Source organism: Eptesicus fuscus, chromosome 23 (assembly GCF_027574615.1).
Source record: "Eptesicus fuscus isolate TK198812 chromosome 23, DD_ASM_mEF_20220401, whole genome shotgun sequence".
NCBI classification, from domain to species: Eukaryota; Metazoa; Chordata; class Mammalia; order Chiroptera; family Vespertilionidae; genus Eptesicus; species Eptesicus fuscus.
In genome coordinates, this window is record NC_072495.1 from 8104186 (window position 1) to 8127019 (window position 22834).

Below are 22834 nucleotides of genomic sequence, written 5' to 3' on the forward strand. Positions count from 1 at the left end.
CAGCCCTGCGTGTCCTCGGGCTCCCCAGGGGGGCGGGCAGGAGGGGCGTGGACGAGCCTTTCTGTTCACCCCTCTGTGCAGCCCTCCGCTCTCTGTACCAGTCCTGAGGGAGGGGGGCCGTGTGTTTTATCTCCCCACAACCAAGACCTTCACCTCCAGATAAAGGCCTCCGAGGGGGAGGGGGCCCCGAAAAGCTGCTCGCTGCTGATAACAGTCTGTGCTGGCGGCCGTCGCCCCGAGCGGAGGGGAGGGAGCGGCTAAATTCTGCCGCCTGATTACAATGAGGCCCCACGCGGCGGTGCGTGACTGGATTTATTGTGCTAACCCGATGGCAGCGCGTTCTCCCAGGCCTCCCAGCTCCCTCCCGCCCCCCTCTGCCCACCCTGGGCCCAGCCCCGCCTCCTTTCTTACTTCTTCCCTCTTCTGGTTCCTGGTGATTTCGTTGGCAAACATCTGTTTGAGTTCCGCAGTTCCTCGTTTATGCTTTCTAGTCTTTCTACTGTCTCTCCACGCGGGGCCAGGAGCTGAGGGGGTGTGAGTGTGTGCATGTGCGTGCACACGTGTAAGTGTGCGTCTAACTCCATTCTCTCGGTGAGGATGCTGCGGCTCCGTGGGTAAGGCACAGTTACCCGGAGCCGCACTAGTATCGGCATCACTCGTTTCCCAGGCCGCGTGCTCTCCCAGCTCTGCGCTACCTCCTGATGAGTCTGGGCCCCTTCTCGTCTCTCCCAGGCCCCTCTTCTCAGCAGATCACAGGCTGCGGTGCTCTTGTCTCCTTAGTTCTTCCCGCAGCCCAGGGGGGTGCAGGGGCGGGAGGCGGGCGCGGGGACACAGGTTTAGGGAAACGGCAATGGCTCCGTGCTGTTGGAGGAAGGCCAGGCCGCATTCGATCCATGGCCTTTATTTCAGTCAGATGCTCCTCAGGTGTTGGGGTCCGGAGTGCTGGTTGGCTCATTAGAAGTGGGAGGGACCAGAGGAGCCGGGCAGGTAGCAGGTCCTGGCCGTCCTCACAGGCCCCTCATTCATCCTGGGCCGGGCCTGAGGGCAGCTCACTCGCCAGGGAAGGAGGCTCTGTCTGGTTCTGGGGTGCTACACTGACTGTCGACTCAGAGCTGTCACAGCCCAGACGTCACCCCTTCTGGGCAGGTACCCGGGGCTTTAACCAGACGCAGACCCGCCCCTGCCCCTGGGTCGGGAGGCAGCTGGCGTGGGGAGACTCTGGCCACGCTCAGAGCTGCTGGGCCCCTGAGCTGTTGGTCTTGAGGCTGCGACGCCTGGATGCCACACTGGGCCTGGCTGGAGTCCCGACCCCCGGGAGAGGCCGAGGGAGGGGCCAGCGGGCTTGGCCAGGAGTCTGCCCGGGCGGGAGCGGTGGAGCACAGGGCGCCGGCTGACCGCTGGCGGCCACGAGCTGACCATTGCCCGGTGCAGAGCTGCGACATGCGTGAGCTCGTTGCCAAGGCTTTCCACCATGGGTTTTCCCGGACGAGCTGGACTTTCAGCTTCTCTGGAAACATCTTAACATCTGACCACCCTGGGCTGACCGTCCTACGTGGCAGCCGTGGCCAATGTCAAGAGGGAGCTGCCCCTTAAGCTGCTGTGAGCCCTCTTGGTCTCCATCATCCCCACCGTTCTTTTTTTTTTTTTTTTTTTTTTTCAGTCTTCCATAAACCCCTCTCCAACCTGCAGGCACCTGAGACTTAGGGTTCAGCCCCAGAATTTTCCCTGGGAATGTGGCTGCTGAGGTCCCTAATGAGACAGCACACTGAGGCCTGGAGCCGCGTGCCTGCCCAGCGTGCGCCTCAGTCCCTTCCTTTCCCCTCCCCTCCCCTCCCCTCCCCTGCCCTCCCCTCCCCTCCCCGACGCAAATGCAGGGAGAGCCAGGGTGGAGCTGTCCTCCCAGCTAAAGGCCAGCGTTCCTTTCGATTGAAGTTCTCACTTGGAACCTAAGTCTTAGCTATTTGCATAGCTCTGCTTCCCCATCGTTAGTGATACAGTTTGTACCCTGCTTTGCTTTGCAAGTGGGGATTGAGTACACATGGCCACACCATGGGGGCCCTTGTTGGGTAAATTGTGTGGGAAGGAGCCTTTATGTAGATTCTTCTTTGGTCCTGGAGAGATGCTGGGTTCTAGCTTCACCTCCGAGGGAGGGAGGACGCCTGTCCCACTGATGTTCAGCGGCCAGTGGACAGCGCGATCGCCGTCAGCGGTTCCCTTAGGGCTTCAAAGGGTTGTCCTGTGACAAAGCAGTTGGCGCTTCACTAGGACTTGTAAGCATTAGGCGTGCAGCAGAAAGGGGGCGGGATGGAGAGGCTTCGGTGCTCAGCACAGGTGTGGGGGACAGACCTGAACCCGAAGCAGCCCCCACCCCAAGAAGCCCCCGTGGGTCACAGAAGTTTGAACCCTTTGAGTGCTGGTGTGTGCGAGAGGCAGGGATGTCTCTGTCAGCTCTGGGTGGCACGCCGAGCAGCCTGGCCAGCCTGTGCCAGCCAGCCAAGCAGGGTCTGGATCTGCAGGGAGGGGCGGGCCACCTGCTCAGAGCCCTGAGGGCGAGGGGGGCGGGCCCACTGAGGGAGGGCTGCCTTTGCTGAGATGGTTTATTTCCTGGAGTCTGTGGGAGGGGCGTCAGAAGCTTGGATGTGGTGGGGGATTTGTCCCCAGCCCCGATCATGTGACTTGGGGGGAAATTGGGGAGGTTGATGGAAATTGAACACGTTTCCGGGCATCCCTGTGAGGCTCGGGCAACCTCCGGTGGAATTCACACTCTCAGCACCAGGGCTGGCCGCCTCTGTGTCGCAGCCACACACCCACCTGCCAGCTCCCTGCGTCACATCTGCTTTGCCCTCTCCCTGCGATGCTGTTCCTTCGGAGCAGGAGTGGGGGCGGGGGGACAGATGAAACCACAGCCTCTGTCACCTGTCTCCAGAAATAACCAGGAGCACCGTGAGCATTGCTTTCCTGCCTCGTGTGTGTGTGTGTGTGTGTGTGTGTGTGTGTGTGTGTCATAGGATGGAAGTTACTAAACTCCAGAGTATTGGGCGTACGTGAAATAAGCCCAGCCTGCACAATTGGCGAGTAAGTAGAACCTTAAAGTGTCTGCAGTCAGAGCTGGTTCACAGTACACACCGTGTCCGCAGGACGGGGCGAGTGCAAACACGGGAAATGAGTTCCTTAAGGAAGGGTGAGAACGCTTGTTTGAACAACTTAAAGTATGAATGAGGGCACGCAAACACAGAACCAACCGAAACACTGTTTTTCTTTTTTGAATGAAAAACTCACACCCTGGCCAGTGTAGCTGAATGGTTAGAGCACTGACCCGTGCACTGAAAGGTCGCTGGTTCGATTCCAGGTTAAAGGCACATATCTGAGTTGCAGATTTGATCCCCAGCCCCAGTTGGGCGCGTGTGGGAACAGCCAACCAATGTCTCTCTCACACCGATATTTCTCTCTCTCGGTCTCTTCCTCCCTCCCTTCCACTCTCTAAAAATCAGTGGAAAAGATATTCTCTGGTGAGGGTTAAAAAAACAACAACCAATTGTCCTGCTTCCTTCCAGGCCTGCTGAGGAAGTGTGAGCCCCCTCAGGACAGTCCCGGGAGCTCTGCTTCTGTGCCGGGTGTACGGAATGTGAGGGGAGTGAGCGGCCTTGTATAGTGTTTCCTGGCTTACTTTTCTCCTAATCTTCTGTTATGAGCATCGTTTTCTTTTTAGCAACTCGAGCTGCCCGTGAACTTGTCCGCGTGGTCTCACATCCTTCGGAAGCATCGCTGCCAGTGACCACACCCCTTATCCCAGCCGCGGGTGGCCCTGTACCCTCCTCTCCTGCTCGTGTGAACGTGTGGTGTGTGTTTCCGCGTTCCCACTGTGATGCTGACTCTGAATGGAACATGTCACGTGTGGGTGAAAACACTCCTTCGTGAAGTGCTCCCTGACGCTGTGCGTGTTGGGAGTTGTAATTGAATGGAACATGCCTTAGCCTCAAGGGCTATTGAGGATGTTCTGCGTTCTGTTCGCATTCTGTAATTTCTGAAAAGTTTTAAAGTTGAGATTTAGTTTGAAAGTTCACTGAGTATTTTTTCTTTTAGAAAAAATAAAACTTGCTGTGGTTTGGGGTTCAAGAAAACTGTTCACACAGCAGTTGACCCAGCAGTTGACTTGGAAGTTTAAATGAGTGTGGGTAGTCCGAGCCTTCCAGGGCCATCGTTTGGGGTCTGTGTTTCCTGTTCCTTTCTCTTCAAAACAGGAAGGGGCGGGACCGCCTCTCCCAGGCTCTCAGGACTTGCTAACCCAGCCCGGGCTGCGGGCGGGGGGGGGGGGGTCCCTCCTGGCGCCGCCCACCCAGCGTAACACCCTGGATCCAGCAGGTTCTGAGCCTGAGGCAGAGTAGGCGTCACTTAATGGATTTTGGGTGTTTTTTTGTTTTTGTTTTTTTGATGGGGATCCAGTGCCAGACAGCGAGAGCCATGAAGGTGAAGAGCCAACAGAGGGAGGAGCAGCCGACTCTTCGTTGAAGATGGAGGAGGAGGAGGAAGAGGAGGAGGAGGAGGAGGAAGAGAGCCTTCCTGGGTGTACCCTGTTTATCAAAAATCTCAACTTCGACACAACTGAGGAGACGCTGAGGGGGGTGAGTGATGGCTCCGGGGTTTGGGCTGGAACCCCGTCGGCTCACGTAGTCGCTGCCGTGCCCTGCCTGTCAGCAGGCTCTTGTGTTGATACAGTTGAGCGGCCAGCGCCCACCTGCCTGACGTCTCTGCCGGGCCGTCCAGCGGACGTGTCGCCCGAGACCCGAGCAGCAGCCAGCCCAGCCTGGGGCTGGGGAGGGAGGGCCCCCACAGCACCCACGGGACACGCCGGCTGCCTGGGAGGCGCCCGCCCTGTGAAAGCGCAGTCCGTCCGCGGCACGGACTTAGGGAGCAGGCCCTCGCTGTCTGCGGCTGCGCAGCCCGTGTTTAAGGCCCCGCCTGGGACGGCTGCAGGAGCGGCCGGCGACACCTGGTGCCACTCTCTTCCAGGTGTTCTCCAAGGCGGGCGCGGTGAAGAGCTGCTCTATCTCCAGGAAGAAGAACAAAGCAGGTACCGCCTTCGGAGCCTCGGCCAGGACGAAATGGTTCCGGATAAACTGGGAGCTTTGGGTGGGGTGAGGGCGGCTCGCACGGGGTTGTTCCGAGAGTCCTCTCTTGTTCTGAAATCCTGTCACTGCCGAACCCGCTTGGCAGAGCGGCCCTGGGTCCTGTGTGCCCGGAGACCCTGGTGCCCAGCGGGGCAGCTGCGCACATCAGGTTCTGGGAACCTGGACTGTCGGACGGCGGGGGGGCAGGCCCTGGGGCCAGGAGGGTGGCACCGTTCAGAGGCAGAGGCCCCTCCCCCCCCAGCACCTCTGCCCTGGGGACTTCCTGGGAACAGCAGGCAGTGCCGATCCAGGGCTCCCTTCCCCTCCGAGAAGTAACCCAGATGGAGAACATCTGGAAGGTTCCACCGAGGCATTAGCCACGCACCTCGCTGGTCGGTGGGTGCCAGGGCCATGCAGAGGCCGCCGTGGTCTCCATTCGGCCTCGGGTGTTGTCCCGAGTTGCTCGGCCTCTGCTATGTCTCCTCTCCAGCCCTGCCTCCTGCAGGATGTTCTGAGAGATTTGTTTTGTGTGTCCTGTAAAAGCCCCTGTGTGTTCACAGCCACGCAGTCCCCATCCCCTCAGTTTGGGGGCATTTGCCGGGATGCCACAAGTCCTGCAGCTGTGTCCTGAGCGACACACGAGCTGGTGGCTGCAGCACAGGGCGGAGGGGGTGGGGGTGGGGCAGCTGGCAGGTGGAGGCAGCAGGCAGCAGGCAGGGGACAGGCTGGAGGCGGGAGCAGCTGAGTGCCGGCAGAGTGCGCAAGGCAAAGGCGGGAGACGGGAGGGACAGGCTGGTTCCAAAGGACAGAGTGGCCTCCGTCAGGCCCCAGCCAGTCCTCCTGGAATTCACCTTGTGGGGGGCACAGAATGGGCTCAGTAAATGTGTATGAAATGCCGGGGGAGGCATGCATCCCATTTTGTGTCAGAAGGGCAAGATGTACTTAGAGATCTTACGTTGCGTGTCCTCTAAAAACCCCGCCCAGTGCTATGCACCTGAGGTCGGGAAGCCCGAGCTGCTCATACCGTTTGAGCTTCCCTTCCTGCCTGACGGCCTGATGCCGCCTCCCTCCCGCTCCCAGCCTCATGTCCGACGCTCAGAAGCACTCGTAAAGAGTGAGCCTTGGGCGTGTGGGACTGCCACACGCATGTCCATCTCAGGCGTGACGTACAGGAGGGCAGGGGACTGCCCCGGGAGAGGCTTTGCCACTGGTCACTGCCATGGCCGTCCCCGTCGGTTCCCTCTCCCTCCCAAAGGCGGAATTCTATTACGAAGCTAATTATCACGTCAGTCATCTGTTAATTCATAGGCAGCCGCCTCGGGTGGTGGCTATATAGCTTCCTTGGCTGACTCTTCGAGATGACTAGTAATAAATGGCCAGCCAGGAGCTGAAGTGTTAGGGGGACAAAGGGGTGTGGAGAAGTGAGGATACGAAGCCGAGGGCCAGGGGCACACAGGGGCCCTTGCACGTGGCCTTGGGCTCCCTGTTTGTGTTCCTCCCCACCAGCCACGCGGCGTGATTCCCGCCTCTCTCTTCCAGGGGCGCTGCTGTCCATGGGGTTCGGCTTCGTGGAGTACAGGAAGCCGGAGCAGGCCCAGAAGGCGCTCAAGCAGCTCCAGGTAAAGGGTTTCTCGGGAGAGGGCCGAGTCACGTGGCAGGCGGTGGGGCGGGTCCCGCCAGCCCTCCCACACGGAGTGGGACCGCGGGATCCACCCCCCCACCCCACCCCCGCTCCCTCCAGTTCCCAGGGGACTGTGGCCCAAGAGGAGCCGGAGCCTTCCTCAGTGTCCGTAGTCACTCGTGCATTCCTTCATCCACACCTCGTCGTCAAGGGCCGGGGTGTGCTCACCACCCCAGCTCTCGTTCCTCTCGCAGAGGTGCGCGTGGGCCGGGCACAGTGGAAAGGGCGCCCTGCTGGGTCCCCGCCCGGGCAGCTTCGCTCATTTGTAGGAATGTAACTGACTCTCCCAGGAGAGCTTCCCGGTCAAGGGAGCGGCCTTGCGGGTCCTAACTGGGCACGTGGCCAGCACAGTTGTTCTAGCAGAACGCTGACCTTCCCCTTGACTCAAGGCAGCTGCACGGAGGGCTGAGTTGGGTTTGGGTAGGATGATGGGGACGTGATGGCCTGGGGGCCTCCCTCCGCCTTTCGTTTGAAAGGCTCTCTGCAGCAGGGATCGCACAAGCAGGTGCCCACGGGGGCCGAGCGGTCAGTGAAGGGGCAGGCATTACCCGGAACAAACCCGGCATCCTGCCCGGCCTAAAGGGGCAGCCGCTCCTTGGCCTCAGGAAGGTGGGCCCGGCGACCCGGGTCCGGGGTGTTTGGTTCGTGCTGTTTTCTGAGCGGCACTGGGAGTCAGCTCTGCACACCCCGTGGCCCTCCTTCCCTCCCATGTGAACCGGATCTGCAGGGCTCTGCTGGGCACAGCGTCACCTGTCCTCGCGGTGCGCACACGTGTGCACATTGTGCAGAGAATCGTTTGCACGGAGCCGTGCGTGCTGTGTCTCATGGGCGATTTAAGGGATTTCTAAGGGTGATTTTGCTAATAGCCCAGTTTTGCCTTGAGGGACCGACCTCAGAGCCTCGCTTAGATGCAGCTCCACTGGGATTAGACCTTTTTTGAAAGAGCATACAAACCAAACTGAACTCTGCAAGCTGGACCGAAGGGGCTTGCTGGGCTGAAAACACTTGCAGCCACGGAAAATCCTGTGCCCTCGCGTGGCAGAATGGTCCAGGTCCCTCGTGGCTCGAGAGGACATTGGAGCGCCGGGTCTCTGACCACCAGCTGCTGCCGGCTCAGCGCGAGCGTTTCCAGGAAAAGCCCTGCTCTGTCCTGGGCTCCAGCTGGTCCCTCCTCCCGGGACCGGTCAGTGCTCCCTGAAGCTCCCGTCCCCTCACTCAGCCGAAGCCAGGCCTGGGGCAGGGCAGGGGGGTGGGCGGGTGTTTCTAAGAGGAAAAGGGACAAGAGTGTCGTCTCACCTCATCTTACCTCGTAGGGTCTCGTCGTGGACGACCACAAGCTGGAAGTGAGGATCTCGGAACGAGCCACTAAGTGAGTCCTTTCGGTGCCGGTGCTGGTGCCCCGAGGGGCGTCTCGCGGCCCTTACCATCCTCTCCCTGACCCTTCCTAATTAAGGTGGTGGCACACTCACCAGCTCTGTCACTGTTTCCCTGACGGATGGGGGGCCAGGCCAGGCCAGTCCTTGGAGTAAATGTTGAATACTCGCAGCGGGATACAGGGACGCAGGCGGGAGAAACAAGCACATCTCACTACCCTGGGCCATGCCCGTAGACCAGGGAGGGCGTGCCCCTGGCTGGCACGTGGGCCGAACCAGAAGCCGTGAAACCTAGACGCGTCCCTTCATGGGGCTTCTTATTGTGGAGCCAGACAGCAGTGCCCCGACGGCCTCCGTTCCTTGGAGATTCAGTAGGTGTTAGAGGCGGTGACGGGCGGCAGACAGTGCCCGGGCGCAGCTTCCTGAAGCAGTGAGCTCTTTTGAGCTTTAGTTTTGCCCGTATATCTCCACCTGTCCGTACGTCTAAATGGGCGAATATACGTGAGGGGCTTCACACGACGCCCAGCACGGAACACGTGCGCAGTGTACGCCATCATCACCATTGCCGTTACCATCCACCGGCCTCAGGCGATGGAGCGACCACATCTGACGGCCCCTGGGCCGGTCTCAGACATGTTGGTACTCTCAGCCACTCGGTCCTTTGTGTGGTCCTAGAGGCAACTAGCTCTCAGTGAGCTCACCTGCTGTTTCCTCCCTCTTCTCTGAGGTTCCAGCCCAGGCCGTCCGGGTGCTCCCATCCCGGTCTGTGCCACGCAGAGCATCCTTAGCGAGAAGAAGTCTCGGGACAGGAGCCCTTAGAAACCCGATGGGTTCCCAAGCTGCGGTGTGAGCCTGGGCGTCCAGACTCCCACGGCTGTGGGTTCCAATCCAGGGCCGTGGGACCTTGGGGGTGACTACGCCTGGAATTGAAACGCAATGGCTGGAGGTTGTGCAGAGCATCTAACGCGCGGGGCACACGAGAACTTGGCCAGGGCGGCGATCTGGCGACCTTTCCTTAGTCCCTGTTTCTAGGGAGTCGGGCTGTTGGCCAGCACAGCCCAGACACAGACAGTGAATAGAAACGTGGGTGAATGTCCTTGGCTGTGAGACAGCGATTGGCCCCAGGAGGAGAAGCGAAGCTGGGGTTCCTATGTCAGCGGAGATGGTAGGGAGGGCCTCTGTGGCGGTGACGTGGGGCCGACCTTCAGGAAGCGGGTCGTAGCACAGTCATCGTGGTGACAGCTGCCATCAGAGGGGTGCTTATCACACGTGGGTGCTGCTGCACGGTGTTTGACGTGACCTCTCCCGTTAAGTCCTCAGGCATTTTGAGGTTGGCACCATTTCTAGACCCTCTCTGTGGTTAAGGAAACTGAGGCCTAAGGGGCCAAGTGACCTGCCCCAGCCACACAGATCCCAAGTGGCCGAGTTGGCATTTGCCCAGGATTGTTAACTCACAGCGTGCCTTGCCCTTCATGGAGCGGGAGGCTCCTGGGGAGCAGGGGCAGGAAAGGCAGGGCTGTGTCAGGGTGGCCTCGGGCCTCAGGCTAGTTTCTTCCCTCCCCCTCCCCCCCGGTCCAGCTCCCCGAGTAGAAGCTGGATGTGCTCCTTGGTGAGTGAGGAAAGCTCGCCGGCAAGACCTTTGGACCAGCTGAGGTCTTTCTGCGTCCGGAATGAGACAGAGGAGACTGGGTTTGGGGAGAAATAGGCCTCTCCTCATCAGGGCTCCTGTCTTCAGTCCCAAGGGCCTCTAAGTCTCTTGGATGAAGGGCAGGAGACACCCAAGGGTGGGATGTGTCGACCGGAGAAGATGATTATGGTCTATATTCCTCGGGGAGACTGCCTCCTGCCCTGTGACCTCAGCCTCGTCCACACTCACTCCCTAACTCCCTCACCTGAATGGAAGACCAGCCTTGGTTTGGGGGGAGGGTGGTCGAGTCAGTGTAAGGCAGCAGCTACCGACCCCCAAGTGACCAGCCCCTCCCCCACCCTCCAGGCCAGCCCTGACATCCGCTCGGAAGAAGCAAGTTCCCAGAAAGCAGACCACCTCCAAGATCCTCGTGCGGAACATCCCCTTCCAGGCCGACAGCCGGGAGATCCGCGAGCTCTTCAGGTGAGCAGCGCTGGCTTGGTCCCGGTTCGGTCCGGGGGACGGCGTGTGCGTGGGAACCTGCCGGAGCTGTGGGGAGGCGGCCTTGGGGCCGCGGTGGCTCCCCTGGAGGCCAGCGCCGTGGTCTCTAAAGGTCGTCGGTGGCTGCCTGTGATTTATCTCCCTGAGTCCCAGCTCTGCTCTCCCGTGGTCTTTCTGACGTTTCTTCCGCTCAAGGCCCTCCTTTGGTTTAAGCCAGTGGTTCTTCACCTCGGCAGCCCCTTCGAATCACCTGGTGACTTACGAGCTTACCTTTGTCAGGCCCAACCCCCAGAGTTGGATTCCCTTGGAAAGTCCAGCCAGGTTGGGGACCCCTGGGCTGCGTGGCTGTCTGTGGGGAGCACCTTTTAAAATGAAGGTGCATCCCCTACATAAATAATGCCACCCAGCAGAGCCCTCTCGGGCCAGACAGGTGAGGGGACCTGCAGGAGCAGGCCGGGCGGGGACTGACGCGGGGATGTCGTGCAGAAATGCAAGTTTGATCAGCCAGTTCTTCCCACGTTTGGAAAGAGAAACTGACAATCCGAGTTTTTAGGGGGAATATGTTGGCAAGTCGTTCGCTTTCTAAAATCAAACACCGTGCAGGACAAAGCCTGTGTGGACCGGATACGGCGCAGGGGCCACTGGGCTGCAGCCTGTGCTGGTACATCACCCTGTCCGCTTTCTCAGGTTGGTCAGCTGTCCCCCAGCACCAAGTCCCGGATGCAGCGGCGCTATGAGAGGGGATAAGGGAATGTTTAAGCCAAGGCATGCCCAGCTGTGTGCTGGACAGCACAGAGAGGCCTTCTGGCCCTCAGAATGGAAGGGCAGGTGACATTAGCCCCAGCCAGGCAGCTCGTCCAGGCTTGAATGGGACCTAAGAGAGTTCTGGAAACCTGCATGGGTGACTAATGAAGGATTCTACACACCAGGCCTCGGCCATGCAGCCTGTGTGTCTAGTTCCAGCATGAAGAGCTGAGTGTGTTAGAATTGCCAGTTAGCATCTTACACGGTCCGCTGTGGATGCAAAGATAAGTTCTGTGTTCTAGAGACTAGAGCGACGTTTCCTTGTGGGAAATCTACCCCTTTGCTCTCACTCGGTGGTTTAAAGAAAGGGAAGCTGGTTAGAGGATCTGCTTTAAAAATCTCCGTCCTCCCGCCATGCTAAGTCACATGCTGGCGCACGATTCCTGCAGGCGTGGGTTCCTGCAGGCGTGGTTGGCCGGGGTTGACACAAAGACACCGGCCCCACCGGGTTCTGAGGAGCAGGGTCTTCGCTGTGGGCCAGGTCCCCTGTGTGGGGACAGCCTGGTGAGATGGGGTCTCACTCTGGGGGGATGTTTTCCTGCAGCCTGGATATCAGTGGAGAAGAGTGTGTGAGCAAGGGCGTCGCTACAGTGGATACGGGTCGTCTGCTTGGTTTAACATGCCTCCACTCTTTAAAAAGAATCCAATTTAAGAGCTGCCAGCTCAAAACGGCGCATGTTGATCAGGAAATAGTACCCTTCGAAATGACAGTTTCACTTGGCTCGCAGTCTATTTAGGATGACACTTACCCAGGGAACAAAAGACCGCACGGCAAGGGAAACGCACTTTGTTTGGTCTTGTGTTTTATCATTTATTTTGAGAAGACAGGGAATTAGTGTCCACTGAACATAATTACACGCGGTGCCTTCTCCCTGCCATTGTTCTGCTGGGATTTGCATCAACCCTCTGAGACGGAAAGGCCTCTGCCAGGGCTCACCTTGCTTTGTTGTGCCTGTGAGCTAGGAGTTTGAGGCAGTTCTGAGGGGCGGCCAGCAGGGGTCGCTGTGAGCCTTCTCAGGGAGACCAGCTTGTGAGGAAACCAGAGACCGATTTCAGACAAAGCCAGTGGCCAGCAGGGTTTGGGGGAACCAGTCTGATCCATTTTGCCCGGCAGGTTTTGTGGACTTGCCCTACCAGGTGTAATCAAGATCCCAGCTCCGTCTACGGAGCTCTCACTGCTGTGGGCTCCACGCTGGGCTCCTTCCCGGGCAGTGTCTTCCCCTTGAGCTGCACAGCAGCCTGCAAAGAAGCGGGAGGGATGCCGTTGCCTCTTCTGCACCCTGAAGGGAACTGGGACCCGGGACATGAAGCATCCTGCTCGGACCACACAGCTGAGCCCGGAGTTGAATGTCCCTGTCTGACTCAGAGCCTGGGCCCAGAACCACTCCTGTCTCCCACGTCTAGAGAGGGCAGCGTCGTCTCGCAGAGCACCGAGTTATAGCTACTAAACGTGAGCCCTTCAGTTCCCCTCCCACTGCTCACTCCCGGCCCCCGCCAGGGTAGCTGGCCTGGCCTGTTCTCCCGCAGCCCGCATTACTGTCCACCCAGCCCGGCCCACCACTGCCCGGGGAGTGCTGTCCACGTGGTGGTTTCGTGTACCTCACCCCTAGCCCAGACTGCAATCTCAGACACACTGGCTGCCTCTCTGCTGTGTCCACAGCTCCCTGATACAGAGCCGGTGCTCAGTGAATGTTTGCTGAGCACACACATCCACTGTGCAGATCCTTGCTCCATGGAATCCTGGTGAAGACGGAGCTCATGAGGCACAGAGAGGCTAAGGAGTTGCGCGGGGTCACACAGCTCTGCAGCAGCATGGCCAGGTGTCTCTCAGTCTAGAGGCCCTCCCCCCACTGTCCCCAAGGGTCAGCGATGTCCGTGGGAGCTGCTGGCAGGTCAGGCGGCTGGGTGTGGCTGCAGGCTGCGGAGGGAGAGCTTTTCATCTGAGCCTCTCTTTTTTCATTGTTAGTTTCTTTCTCGGAGGTGTGAACCACCTGCTAGGGGTGTGAATGGGCGAGCTCACAACAGGTGTCTGGAGGCCCTAATTACACGGCTTGCATCTCCTGTGCCCGGTGCACCTGTTGTGTCCGGCTTTGTGGACAGCGACTGTCCGTCCCTGACCTCCTCTTCTCATTTCCTCTCTCAATGACCATGACCATGACCATGACCGTGGAGGGAGGGCTGAGGACAGCTCGCCTGCTGAGTCCTCCCTCGCCCAGGTGTGGGGTCACTGCCTGATTAACTCCTGGTTTGTCAGCTATACTTTTCCAAAAGCCGCGAGCCTCCAGCGCTGTCATCTGCCCTGGGCGGAGGGGCTGCTTCCTGTTTACCAGGCTCTTAGGGAAGAGGCTCTGCAAAAAAAAAAAAAGAAAGAAAGAAAAGAAAAGAAAAGAAAACAGCCTTGAGCAGCTCCCCAGGGCCTTGGAGAAGGGGTGTGGGGGGAGAGGAAACCCTCAGCCGGGTTCTATAAGGGGTGGGGTGGGGTGTGGAGGGCGAGGCTTCCCCAGGTGCCCCTCCCCCACCCCTGCAGAGAGACCCAGGTAGAGGGTATCCCATCCCATCACTCATTTTCGTGTTGTCCGTGGTGCGTCACACCAGCGGCAGCGTTGGTAGTAGCCTCAGAGACCAAATGACCCTCAAGCCTATAAACGATTGGCTCTCTGGCCCTTTAAGGGGACAGGGTTGATCCCCAAACGAAATTAAACATGGCCTCATGGAGATGGGCACGCCCTAGGTAAGGGTTTTTGGTTTTGTCTTCTAGTTTTAGTTACACAATTAAGGTATGTTTTCCTCCCCCTTTTATAAAATGTACAAACGTTACAGGTAAGGCTGTAGCCCATTGACCCCCGCTAAGGACAGGAGGTGAGGGCCCAGCGCCGTCTGACCCGTTTCCTCATCATGGGCCCCTGCCCCTCCCACTGTGCTGAGGTTTGTTTTGTTTTAAGACTGTTTTCTAGAGCAGGTGAGGTTTACCTTGAGAGGAAGGTGCAGAGAGTTCTCCCATGTCCCTTGTCCCCACCCACATAGCCCCTCCCCCCATTATCCACATCCCCCACCAGAGTGGGACATGGGTTACATCAGTGAATCTACACTGACACACAGTGATCACCCAGCGTCCAGGTTACAGGTGGTTCCCCCTTGGGGTGTACATCTGTGGGTCCGGATAGATGCATGATGGCATGTGTCCATCGTTACGGTGTCAGTCAGAGTAGTTCACTGCCCCAACGTGTATCCGCTTTGCTGGGGAGCATTTGGGCAGTTTGCAGTTTCTTTATCTATTTCAAGAATGAACATTCCTGTGAACATTCCCGTGTGTGTCTTTTGGTGACCGTGTGCCTGGTTTCTATAGGGTGTCTACGGAGGGGTGGCATTGCTGGTCATGGGGTGTGCGCAGCTCAGGTCACTAGATACTGCCAGACACCTTCCAGAGCACTTGTATCAGCTGGCACTGCCTCCACCAGTTCGGGTGTTCTGGATGCCCCTCGTCCTCGCCAACACTTGGTATTGTGTGTCTCTCTCTTTAGCCATTTTGGTGGATAAACAATGACATCATCACATTGTGGTCTTAACTTGCACTTTCCTGATGGCTAAGGAAATCAGATGTTTTTCATATATTTATGAGTATTTGGACACACTGTGTTGTGGAATGCCTGTTCAAGTCTTTTGCCCATTTATTAAAAATTAGGTCATCTGGTTATTTTCCTTACCAATTTTTCTTACTAATTTTCTAGTCACTTCTTATATTATTTTTTAAAAATATTCTGAATCCTAGTTCTTTGGTGGCTATATGATTGGAGTCCCTCTCTCTCCCATTTTGTCGTTAGCTTAATGGTGTCCTTTGGTGAATAGAGGCTCTTAATATTGTCAATTTGCCATTTTTTCCTTTATGGTGAGCATTTCTGTGTCCTGTTTAAGAAACCTTTGCCTCCTCCAAGATCATGAAGGAAGTCTGCTGAGTTTTTCTCTGCAAGCTTTGACCTTTCACCTTTAGGCATGCAGTCTGTCTGGAATTGATTTTTGTGTATGGTGTGAGGTAGAGATTGAGGGACATTTTCCCTCACATGGATATTCAGTGGGTCCAGCATCATTTATCGCAGAGACCATTCTTCCCTCTGCTCTGCAGTATTGATTTTGTCATAAATCAGGTCACTGTGTGTGCGAGGGTCCGCTCTGGACGCTGTGATCCGTTCCACGGGTCTATCTGTCTGCCCTGTGCCAATACCCGCGGTCCTAATCACCACGGCTTTGTTATCATGTGGTGTCTAGTGTCTTTGTTCCTCAAGATCGCCTGGGCCCGGTCCGCTCTTTGCACGTCAGGCCTCTGGGCTTTTGTAAAACCACAGCAACTGCAGGTTCTGAGCAGAGGGCGGCGGGGGTGGGGGTGGGGGGAGGGCGCAGGGGTGTCTCACTTATATTGTCAGAGATCTTGTGGGGAGCAGAGGGGTCAGGGTGGGTTTGAGGAGGCCCCCCGGGAGGTTTCTGCAGTCACCTGGGCCAGAGCTGACTGGCTGGACCAAGTGGTGGAAGTGGGGAGCTGCCGGGTGGATTTGGGGATGCATTTGCAGAGAGCCTGACGGTTCAGTGAGGACTGGGATGCAGAGAGGAAGCGAGGACAGCAGTCGGGTGACGGCACATTCGGGGTGGAGCAGCCAGGGCGAGGCCTCAGCCCCACTCCGCACGCCACCCCTTCCTCGCTGTGATGTGTCACTCACAACCCCTGGCCGCAGCGGTGGTGCCCGGGTCGCGGGTCTCCGTTGGCCTGTCCGTGGGGTGCGTGTGTTTGGGGGTTCTGTGAACACTCCTGTGGGAACAGCTGGTTCAGGGTCGCCTCCTAGCTCCTCGGATGTCAGCGGCTGCACCAGCATCGCTGTGTCGCTGACCTGGGATCGAGGCTGTGTTGATGGTACCTCCGGGCAGTTGCAAAGCCCTTACTCTCTCTAAAACCAATAAAATAAAATACCTTATTAAATGTTACTTTTTAAAAAGTTGCTGCCGCTGACCCCGGGACCAGGGCGCAGCAGCGCTTGCTCAGACAAGATGCTCGGGTTCCCCGGCTTCTCCCTTCTCGCGCCGTCCTTGTCCTCCGTCGTCAGCAGTTGGCTGTCAGCTTGGAAAGGAGCCCGTGTGATTTTCCACGTGAGAAGAACACGGGCGGGGGAGTCGGGAGACCTGAATTCTCGCCCAGCTCTGCCCTGTGTGACCTTGGACGTGGCGTGACTTCTCAGAGCTTCCATTTGTTGAGTGAATCGGTGGCGGGGTTGGGCGAGGCCAGGCAGGGTAGGTAGCTGCCGCCTTGCAAGCCAACACCAAGCCTTGTTGGCCGCGGCGGGCTAGAATTGGGTTGGAGGATGGTGAGGGCGCCTGGGCTCCTGGGAAATGGCATGGCAACTGGTGAGTGATGTCCGCCCGGACCGTCCGCAGTAGGTACGCCACCGCCGCAGGTATTTGCCTAAGAACATGGTGTTCATGGCATGTGGCCAGAGCTTTTCCGATTCTGTCCGACCAGCAGCGCATCCCAAACCAGGGCCCGTGGGAAGCCACGGAGTTTTCCTCTACTAAACCAGTCACTTCTGAGCTGGAGAGTGTGGGGTTGCGGCCTCCTCCCTTCCTTTGCCATTCCGTAGGCTTGGTCTTCCATTGCAGCTGACGTTTCCTTTTACTCCACAACCGGCCGGTCCAGACAGAGGCCCAGGGAGCACCCCGGGGCGGCCGTATGGGTTCTGGGGGGGCGGGCAGGGTGGCACTGGGCGCCCTGAGTCCCTGCAGTCGGACGCCGTCACCGCAGCCTCCGCTCACCTTGCCTTCACACACCTCCTCTCTCTCCATTCACTTCCGTGCCAGCTACAAGGTCTCTGCGCTTTGTCTGGGCTTGTGGGGAGGGCGCAGGCGGCTCATTGTTGCAGCTGCTAATTGTGCTCCTGTCTCCGGCGTCCCGGGTGCTGAGAGGCAGCGGGAGCCCCGGACGTCTCGGGAGGCTTCTGAGCAGGAGCAGCTTCCGTCTCCTCCTGTCTCGGAGCTTCCGTGGAGGAAGGCGGTCTCAACACACTGCTTTCTGGTTACGAGAGCTCGTCGGTTTAGCAAATATTTACTAAGCATCTCTCAGGAGGCAGGGACGTGGCAGGTGCATTCACAGAAGCAAACGTGAGTGCCAGGAAGGGACTGTCTTGGCCTAGGGCCGTGGTCGGCAAACTGAGGCTTGCGAGCCACATGTGGCTCTTTGGCCCCTTAAGTGTGGCTCTTCCACAAAATACCACGGCCTGGGCGAGTCTATTTTGAAGAAGTGGCATTAGAAGAAGTTTAAGTTTAAAAAATGTGGCTCTCAAAAGAAATTTCAGTCATTGTACTGTTGATATTTGGCTCTGTTGACTGATGAGTTTGCCGACCACTGGCCTAGGGGAATGTGCACCCTGGGATCACCCCACTAAAGCCCTTCCGTAGAGGGCAGGTCTGCTACATCGTCGGCCTGGTGACAGCTCGGGGACTGAGAGTCCGTCCCTGTCGAAGGGCCAGGGTAACACCGTTTGGTTTGCTGTAAGGACAAGGTCAGTGGTGCTGGCAAGGACTTGGCCTTCGGCCCGGCCCAGGGGTAGCTGTCATCTAGTGTGGCTCACACCTACAGCTCCTGCAGTGCACGGGGCGGCCCCGAGAGCCAAGGAGCTGGGCTCCTGCTCCCAGCCCTGCTGCTGGTTAGCTGTGTGCTCTTAGGAAAGTTACCCGACCTTTCTGGTCCTCCCGAGGACACTGGGCAAGGGAGCTCAAGTGCATGGTCGTCTGTGAAAGGGTTTTCTGTTCTAACGGAACATTCCACAAAATCGGGGGCCGGGCCCGGTGTTTCTCCGACCCGAATGATGTCTCAGGAGTCCTCTGAAAGGAAACATCTCGTGGCCCTACCCCCACGCAGTCACGTAAATATCGTTATTAATATGCGACTTAAGTGTGTACAAATGTAAAATTCTGAACAAACTGACAACTTATGCTCATGGTTCTCTTAGGACTATAAAACCAGAACACATTTTCAAATTAAACACAAACAGAATTTAAAATCAATGAAATTCAAATTAAGAATGTTAGTTTAGTGTGATGGATGGCATTGTTTTGCGGGAACGAGATCCAGAATGTGGGTTTTGGTATTAGGAAGATGTAGCCGCGGGTCCAGATCTATAATCTGTCTCGATACTCTTCCGTCAGTAACACCAACGCAGAGTGCCTTCTGGTGACTCTTAGCGCCTTCTCTGCCCCCTCTCTGTCCATTGTCGCTCTTTAACTCCAAAGCCAACCCTTTTCAAATTTGAATTGCACCCTCGCCGGTTTTTGCTCAGTGGTTAGAGAGTCGGCCCATGGACTGAAGGGTCCCGGGTCCGATTCCAGTCAAGGGTACCCCTCGGTTGCAGGCTCGATCCCTGGCCCTGATTGGGACACATGCAGGAGGCAACCAATTGATCACATCAATGTTTCTCTCTCTTGTGTCTCTCCCTTCCACTCTCTCTCTAAAAATCAATGGGAAATTATCCTCAAGGTGAGGTTTAACAAAAAAAACCCACAACCTCCAATTGCATTAAATGAAGATAGGACAGTGCCACTTTGGTGAGGTGTTTTTTTGACCAGCGTTTTATATAATTTCAAAACTCTTTCATCTATAGAACTCTTTGGAATCTTTCTCTGTTATTAGCAAGTCAGACCTTTAGTCCTTTAAAAGTCTTTCTTCTGATGAGAAAAGCAACCCATTGCAGAGAGTTTGGGAAATTGAACAAAAGCCAAAGCCACCGCCCACATTCCCACCACATGACAGCGATCCATCGATCTATCGCTTTGAGGGGCTTTCCCGCATCCCTTCTCTGCACGCCTCGGTAGGCGGGCAGGTATTAACATCACCATCTCACAGGTGAGGAGCCGGCGGGTCTCGTAGCTGCTTAAAGGCCGCACCGGGCCCTGTAGGTGAGGTTTGACGTAACCCCAGATTGGCACCCCACCTTTTCACGGGGTGCCGAGAGCCTCTTGTCCTTGCGAGTGTGGCGTGTAAAGGCCCAGCTCAGAGGAAGTGACAGGCTGCGCTTCCTCGGAGGGAGTTTATATTTAAAGTGCCTCCGCTGGCACAGAGGGGTTATCGAGGTCGCACATTGTCACACACAAGCCGAAAAGGCTCCGTGCTTACCCCACACATGGACGGAGGGATAAAGGCGTCTGTGAGGGAAGGCGTGGGCAGAGAGAGGGGGGGGTGTGGAGGAGGTTTATAACGCACGCAGCCTGGATTAGACAATTAGACTCAGCCTACCTTGAGTTTAAATAAAGACCCTTTAACAGCTTGTTCGCAAAAGTGCTTTTTTTTTTTTTTAAAAACCTCAGCCTGAGCCTTCGCCTCCGCTTCTCTTAATATAGCCAAGCTTAACCCAGAACAGCCAAAGAACAAAAAATAATAAAAAATTCAGTGGGTTTTCTAAGGGCCCCTGAACCTCCTGGGTGAGTGTGGAATTTCCCCAGACATTCTGAAGCCTCGAGTAAATGCATGTTACAGCCCTGCCCACCTGGACAACACGGACCCTGCCTTGACCGGCAGAGAGAGACCCAGTGAGGCCCAGCCCAGGCAAGTGCGAAGGAGTTCAGACCCGCCCGCCTCTCCCCGCTCCGCTCGGAGCCCCTCCGTCCTGGGAACCGGAAGTGCTGACGACAACAGTTTGCACTCCCTGGGGCTTGTTTGTGCTTTTCTACACAAGCTGTGTGTGCTGGCATCCCCTTCCCCAGGGAGAAAAGCCCACGTTCTAGGGAAAGAGTTGGCTTGATGAATAAAAACAGAAAAAACAGCCCAGTGGCCTGGCTGGTGACTGCGGGAGGGGGGCCAGGCCCATGTGGTGTGGCCTGGGAGGGAGCTTGCCCGGATTGATGGACAGAAAACTCCCACGGGTCGTCCCCACTCAGATTCCGTCAGCACATCCAGTGCCGCTCCGAGTGCGCGCGTCCCTCCTGGGGAGGATTCTGGCCCCGCGGGACCCCTGGGAACCCAGGGGAATCGGGACAGCCTTCCATGTCCAGCTGGTTTGGTTGGGGTTTTTTGGTGGTGGTTTTTTTTTTAACTGATCTTTCCACTGTGGCCTGAACTAATCTCCAGCATCCCCGCGCATTCCCCGCCACGCTGGGGAGCCAGTGGGGTGGGGAGAATGTGGCCGGTCCCACTCACGAAGAGTCCCTCATTTGTATCTCATTTTCGAGTTATTATCGAGCCGCCGGTTGTGAGAGTATTTTGACAGCAGCTGTCAGCAAGGTGCAAGCGGCTGCCATCGCCTCCGATTGGCTGAAGACACCTATGGCAGCTGAATAATACCCAGGCCTACCCAGCCCTGCCGGGAACGGGAGCAGGAGGACCGGGCGGGGAAGCCAGGGAGGAAAAGCAAAGGCAGGGTGACCCCGGCCACTCCAGGCCCAAAGCCGCCGGGCTCCCCGCATCGTTAGCATTTTCTGACTCCCGCTGGAGAACCGGCCGTAAAAGACTCCGATAGTGTCTTGTGTTTTATTTATTTTAATTGAGGTTTTGGGCAGCGAGGGGAGGGGGGATGAGAGAGGATCCATCCAAACAACCATTTAGTCTTGTCAGAGTTCATTTACTGAATTAGCGAGGTTACTGCTCCCGGCCCCCAGCTGCCGGCCCAGAAAGCCAGAGCGGGAGCCGCTAGGGCAGCCGATGGAGAAGGCTGCCCCCCTCCGCTCAGCGGGGGAGCAGGGGAGTGCGCACGTGTTCCCTCTGCCTCAAAGCGTCTTCTCTCCACAGTATATACGTCGTTCCTCGTGTCTCCTTCCGAGTGTGGGCATGAAGGCCCGGGATAAATAATGCTTAGTATTCACTGCCTTTTACCCAAGCAGTTTAAAATTCATTCCCTTTTCTTTTTCAAGTATAAAAAAAATGTTAGCGGCACCAGAAAGCAGATGTTTCGTGGACGTGAAGCGTACTTCTGCCTTAAATTGAGGACCCGTGAGGGTAGTCTCAGATGCATGGGGCCTGCAGGAGAATGTCAGCTGTGTGTGCCAGACAGGGGAGACCACGTGCATTCCTGTTTGCTGCCCCCCAAACCCCCACACCCACGCGGACTTGCACTTCTCTCACTTTGGGTGTTAGCTGCTGCCATCAGACTTGAGACGCGGGCTCACTGCATTCCCACGGTCTCCTTTGCCCGCTGGTACCGAGAGCTGACAACAGATAGGTTCTCTTCGTGTTCAACGTGTGCCCGTCAGGGGACATTGGGCTGTGTCTGAGGTCGTTTAGAGTTGTCACAACGTGGGGGGCGCTGCTGGCCTCTGGTGGGGGGAGCTGGGATGCTGCCCAGCACCCTCCAGTGCACAGGACAGCTGAGGACGAAGCGCCCACCCCAGGTGTCGGCTGGGCCGAGGTGAGACGCCTGGGGACGACAGGGCAGGGCTCTGTGCAGAGGGGCCAGGGCTGTGCGTGTCCCGGTGTCCCCCAGGAGGAGTGCTGCACGCATGGAGGCTGTCCCAGGCCACCCAGCGCTCCCCATCCCCGTGACAACCAGAAACAGCCCCCACCGATCCCCAAAGGCCCTCGGGGGGGAACGGTGACCTGCCGTTCCTTTGCTTTCCGTGGTGACCATGTGCTCAGTGCCAGGCCGCGTTCTCACCCGCTCTTTTTACGTCTAGTCTTCGCGCAGTCGCAGGAGAACGCTGTTTTCACGTGCGTGTTAGAGACGGGAAGGGCAGTGAGGCTTCGAGAGGCGGCATCCCCTGCCTGCAGCCCAGAAGCAGGGAAGACGGGGTTAAAACCCTTCCTGTTGGGGGCCGTGGTCTTAGCCACTCTGCTCATCTTTGGTCCTCACAGACCCTCAGTTTCCGCATCTGCTAAGTGGGAGCAAATGGTACCCGTCCTCCCACCTCGCCTGTTTTTCTTGCGAATCTTTTTTTTTTTTTTAATCCTCACCTGGGATATACTTCCACTGATTTTAGAGAGAAGGGAGAGAGAGAGAAACGTTGATTGGTTGCCTCTTGTATGCGCCCCGACCGGGGATCGAACCCACAACCTAGGGTGCTGGCCCGGTGCACAGTCAGTCGGTGACGTGTGGTCCGTGGACACACACCCAGGAGCGGAAGGTGTGTGCACCTTCCTGTCCTTCCTTCCACCCAGCGGAGTAATGGGGCCTCCTAACAAGACACCCAAGAGTCGGTGGTCCGAGGAAGCGAGGGTGCCCGCAGAACGAGGGGTCCTCCCCAGCCTGCGGGAAGCCATCTCTGAAAGCCCCGGAGGTCACGGGGCGGAACAGCGCTCCTTTCCTGTCCTGCCCTCAGCTTCATCTTCCGTCCTGAAGGAGGGAGGGGCCGTCCCGGGCTTTGACAAGCTGTCGCTGTAAAGGAGGACTCTCCGGGCTCTGGTTATGAAAGGAATGTGACGGCGGCCGGAGGAGGACGCTTGGAGTAGAACATCCGTACGGTTCCTCTGATTCGCTTATTTCCCTCCCACAAGGTGGATGGGGAAGGCATTCCCACCTGGGTCCCCGTGCAAAGCGTCCTCTCCTTCCATCTCTGCAGCCGCGGCTGCCCTGGCTGCGGGAACGAGAATATTTTTGGAGGCGGGGACACCAAGCCACACGGCACCTGTCCTCCTTCCTGCCTCCCCACGTCAGATCGTTAAAGTGTTCCAGGGGAGCCAGAGCTCTGAGGCTCAGTCACGCGGCAGCGATGTCATGGCAACTGTACCGGCTCCCGTCCTGTCGCTTCCTTCTGCAGCCCGAGCCGCCTGGAAACTTGG

The 22834-nt window shown here is 57.5% G+C and overlaps 1 protein-coding gene across 2 annotated transcripts in view; it reads left to right on the plus strand.

Moving 5' to 3' along the window:
* Nucleotides 1–22834, plus strand: part of RBM19 (RNA binding motif protein 19) — a 91522-nt gene that overhangs the window by 17044 nt on the left and 51644 nt on the right. For both annotated transcript variants that reach the window (XM_054712699.1, XM_054712700.1), the window contains exons 17-21: nucleotides 4444–4622; nucleotides 5011–5071; nucleotides 6648–6727; nucleotides 8103–8158; nucleotides 10156–10272. In XM_054712699.1, the coding sequence (XP_054568674.1) occupies nucleotides 4444–4622; nucleotides 5011–5071; nucleotides 6648–6727; nucleotides 8103–8158; nucleotides 10156–10272 (493 nt within the window). The remainder of the gene's footprint in view (nucleotides 1–4443; nucleotides 4623–5010; nucleotides 5072–6647; nucleotides 6728–8102; nucleotides 8159–10155; nucleotides 10273–22834) is intronic.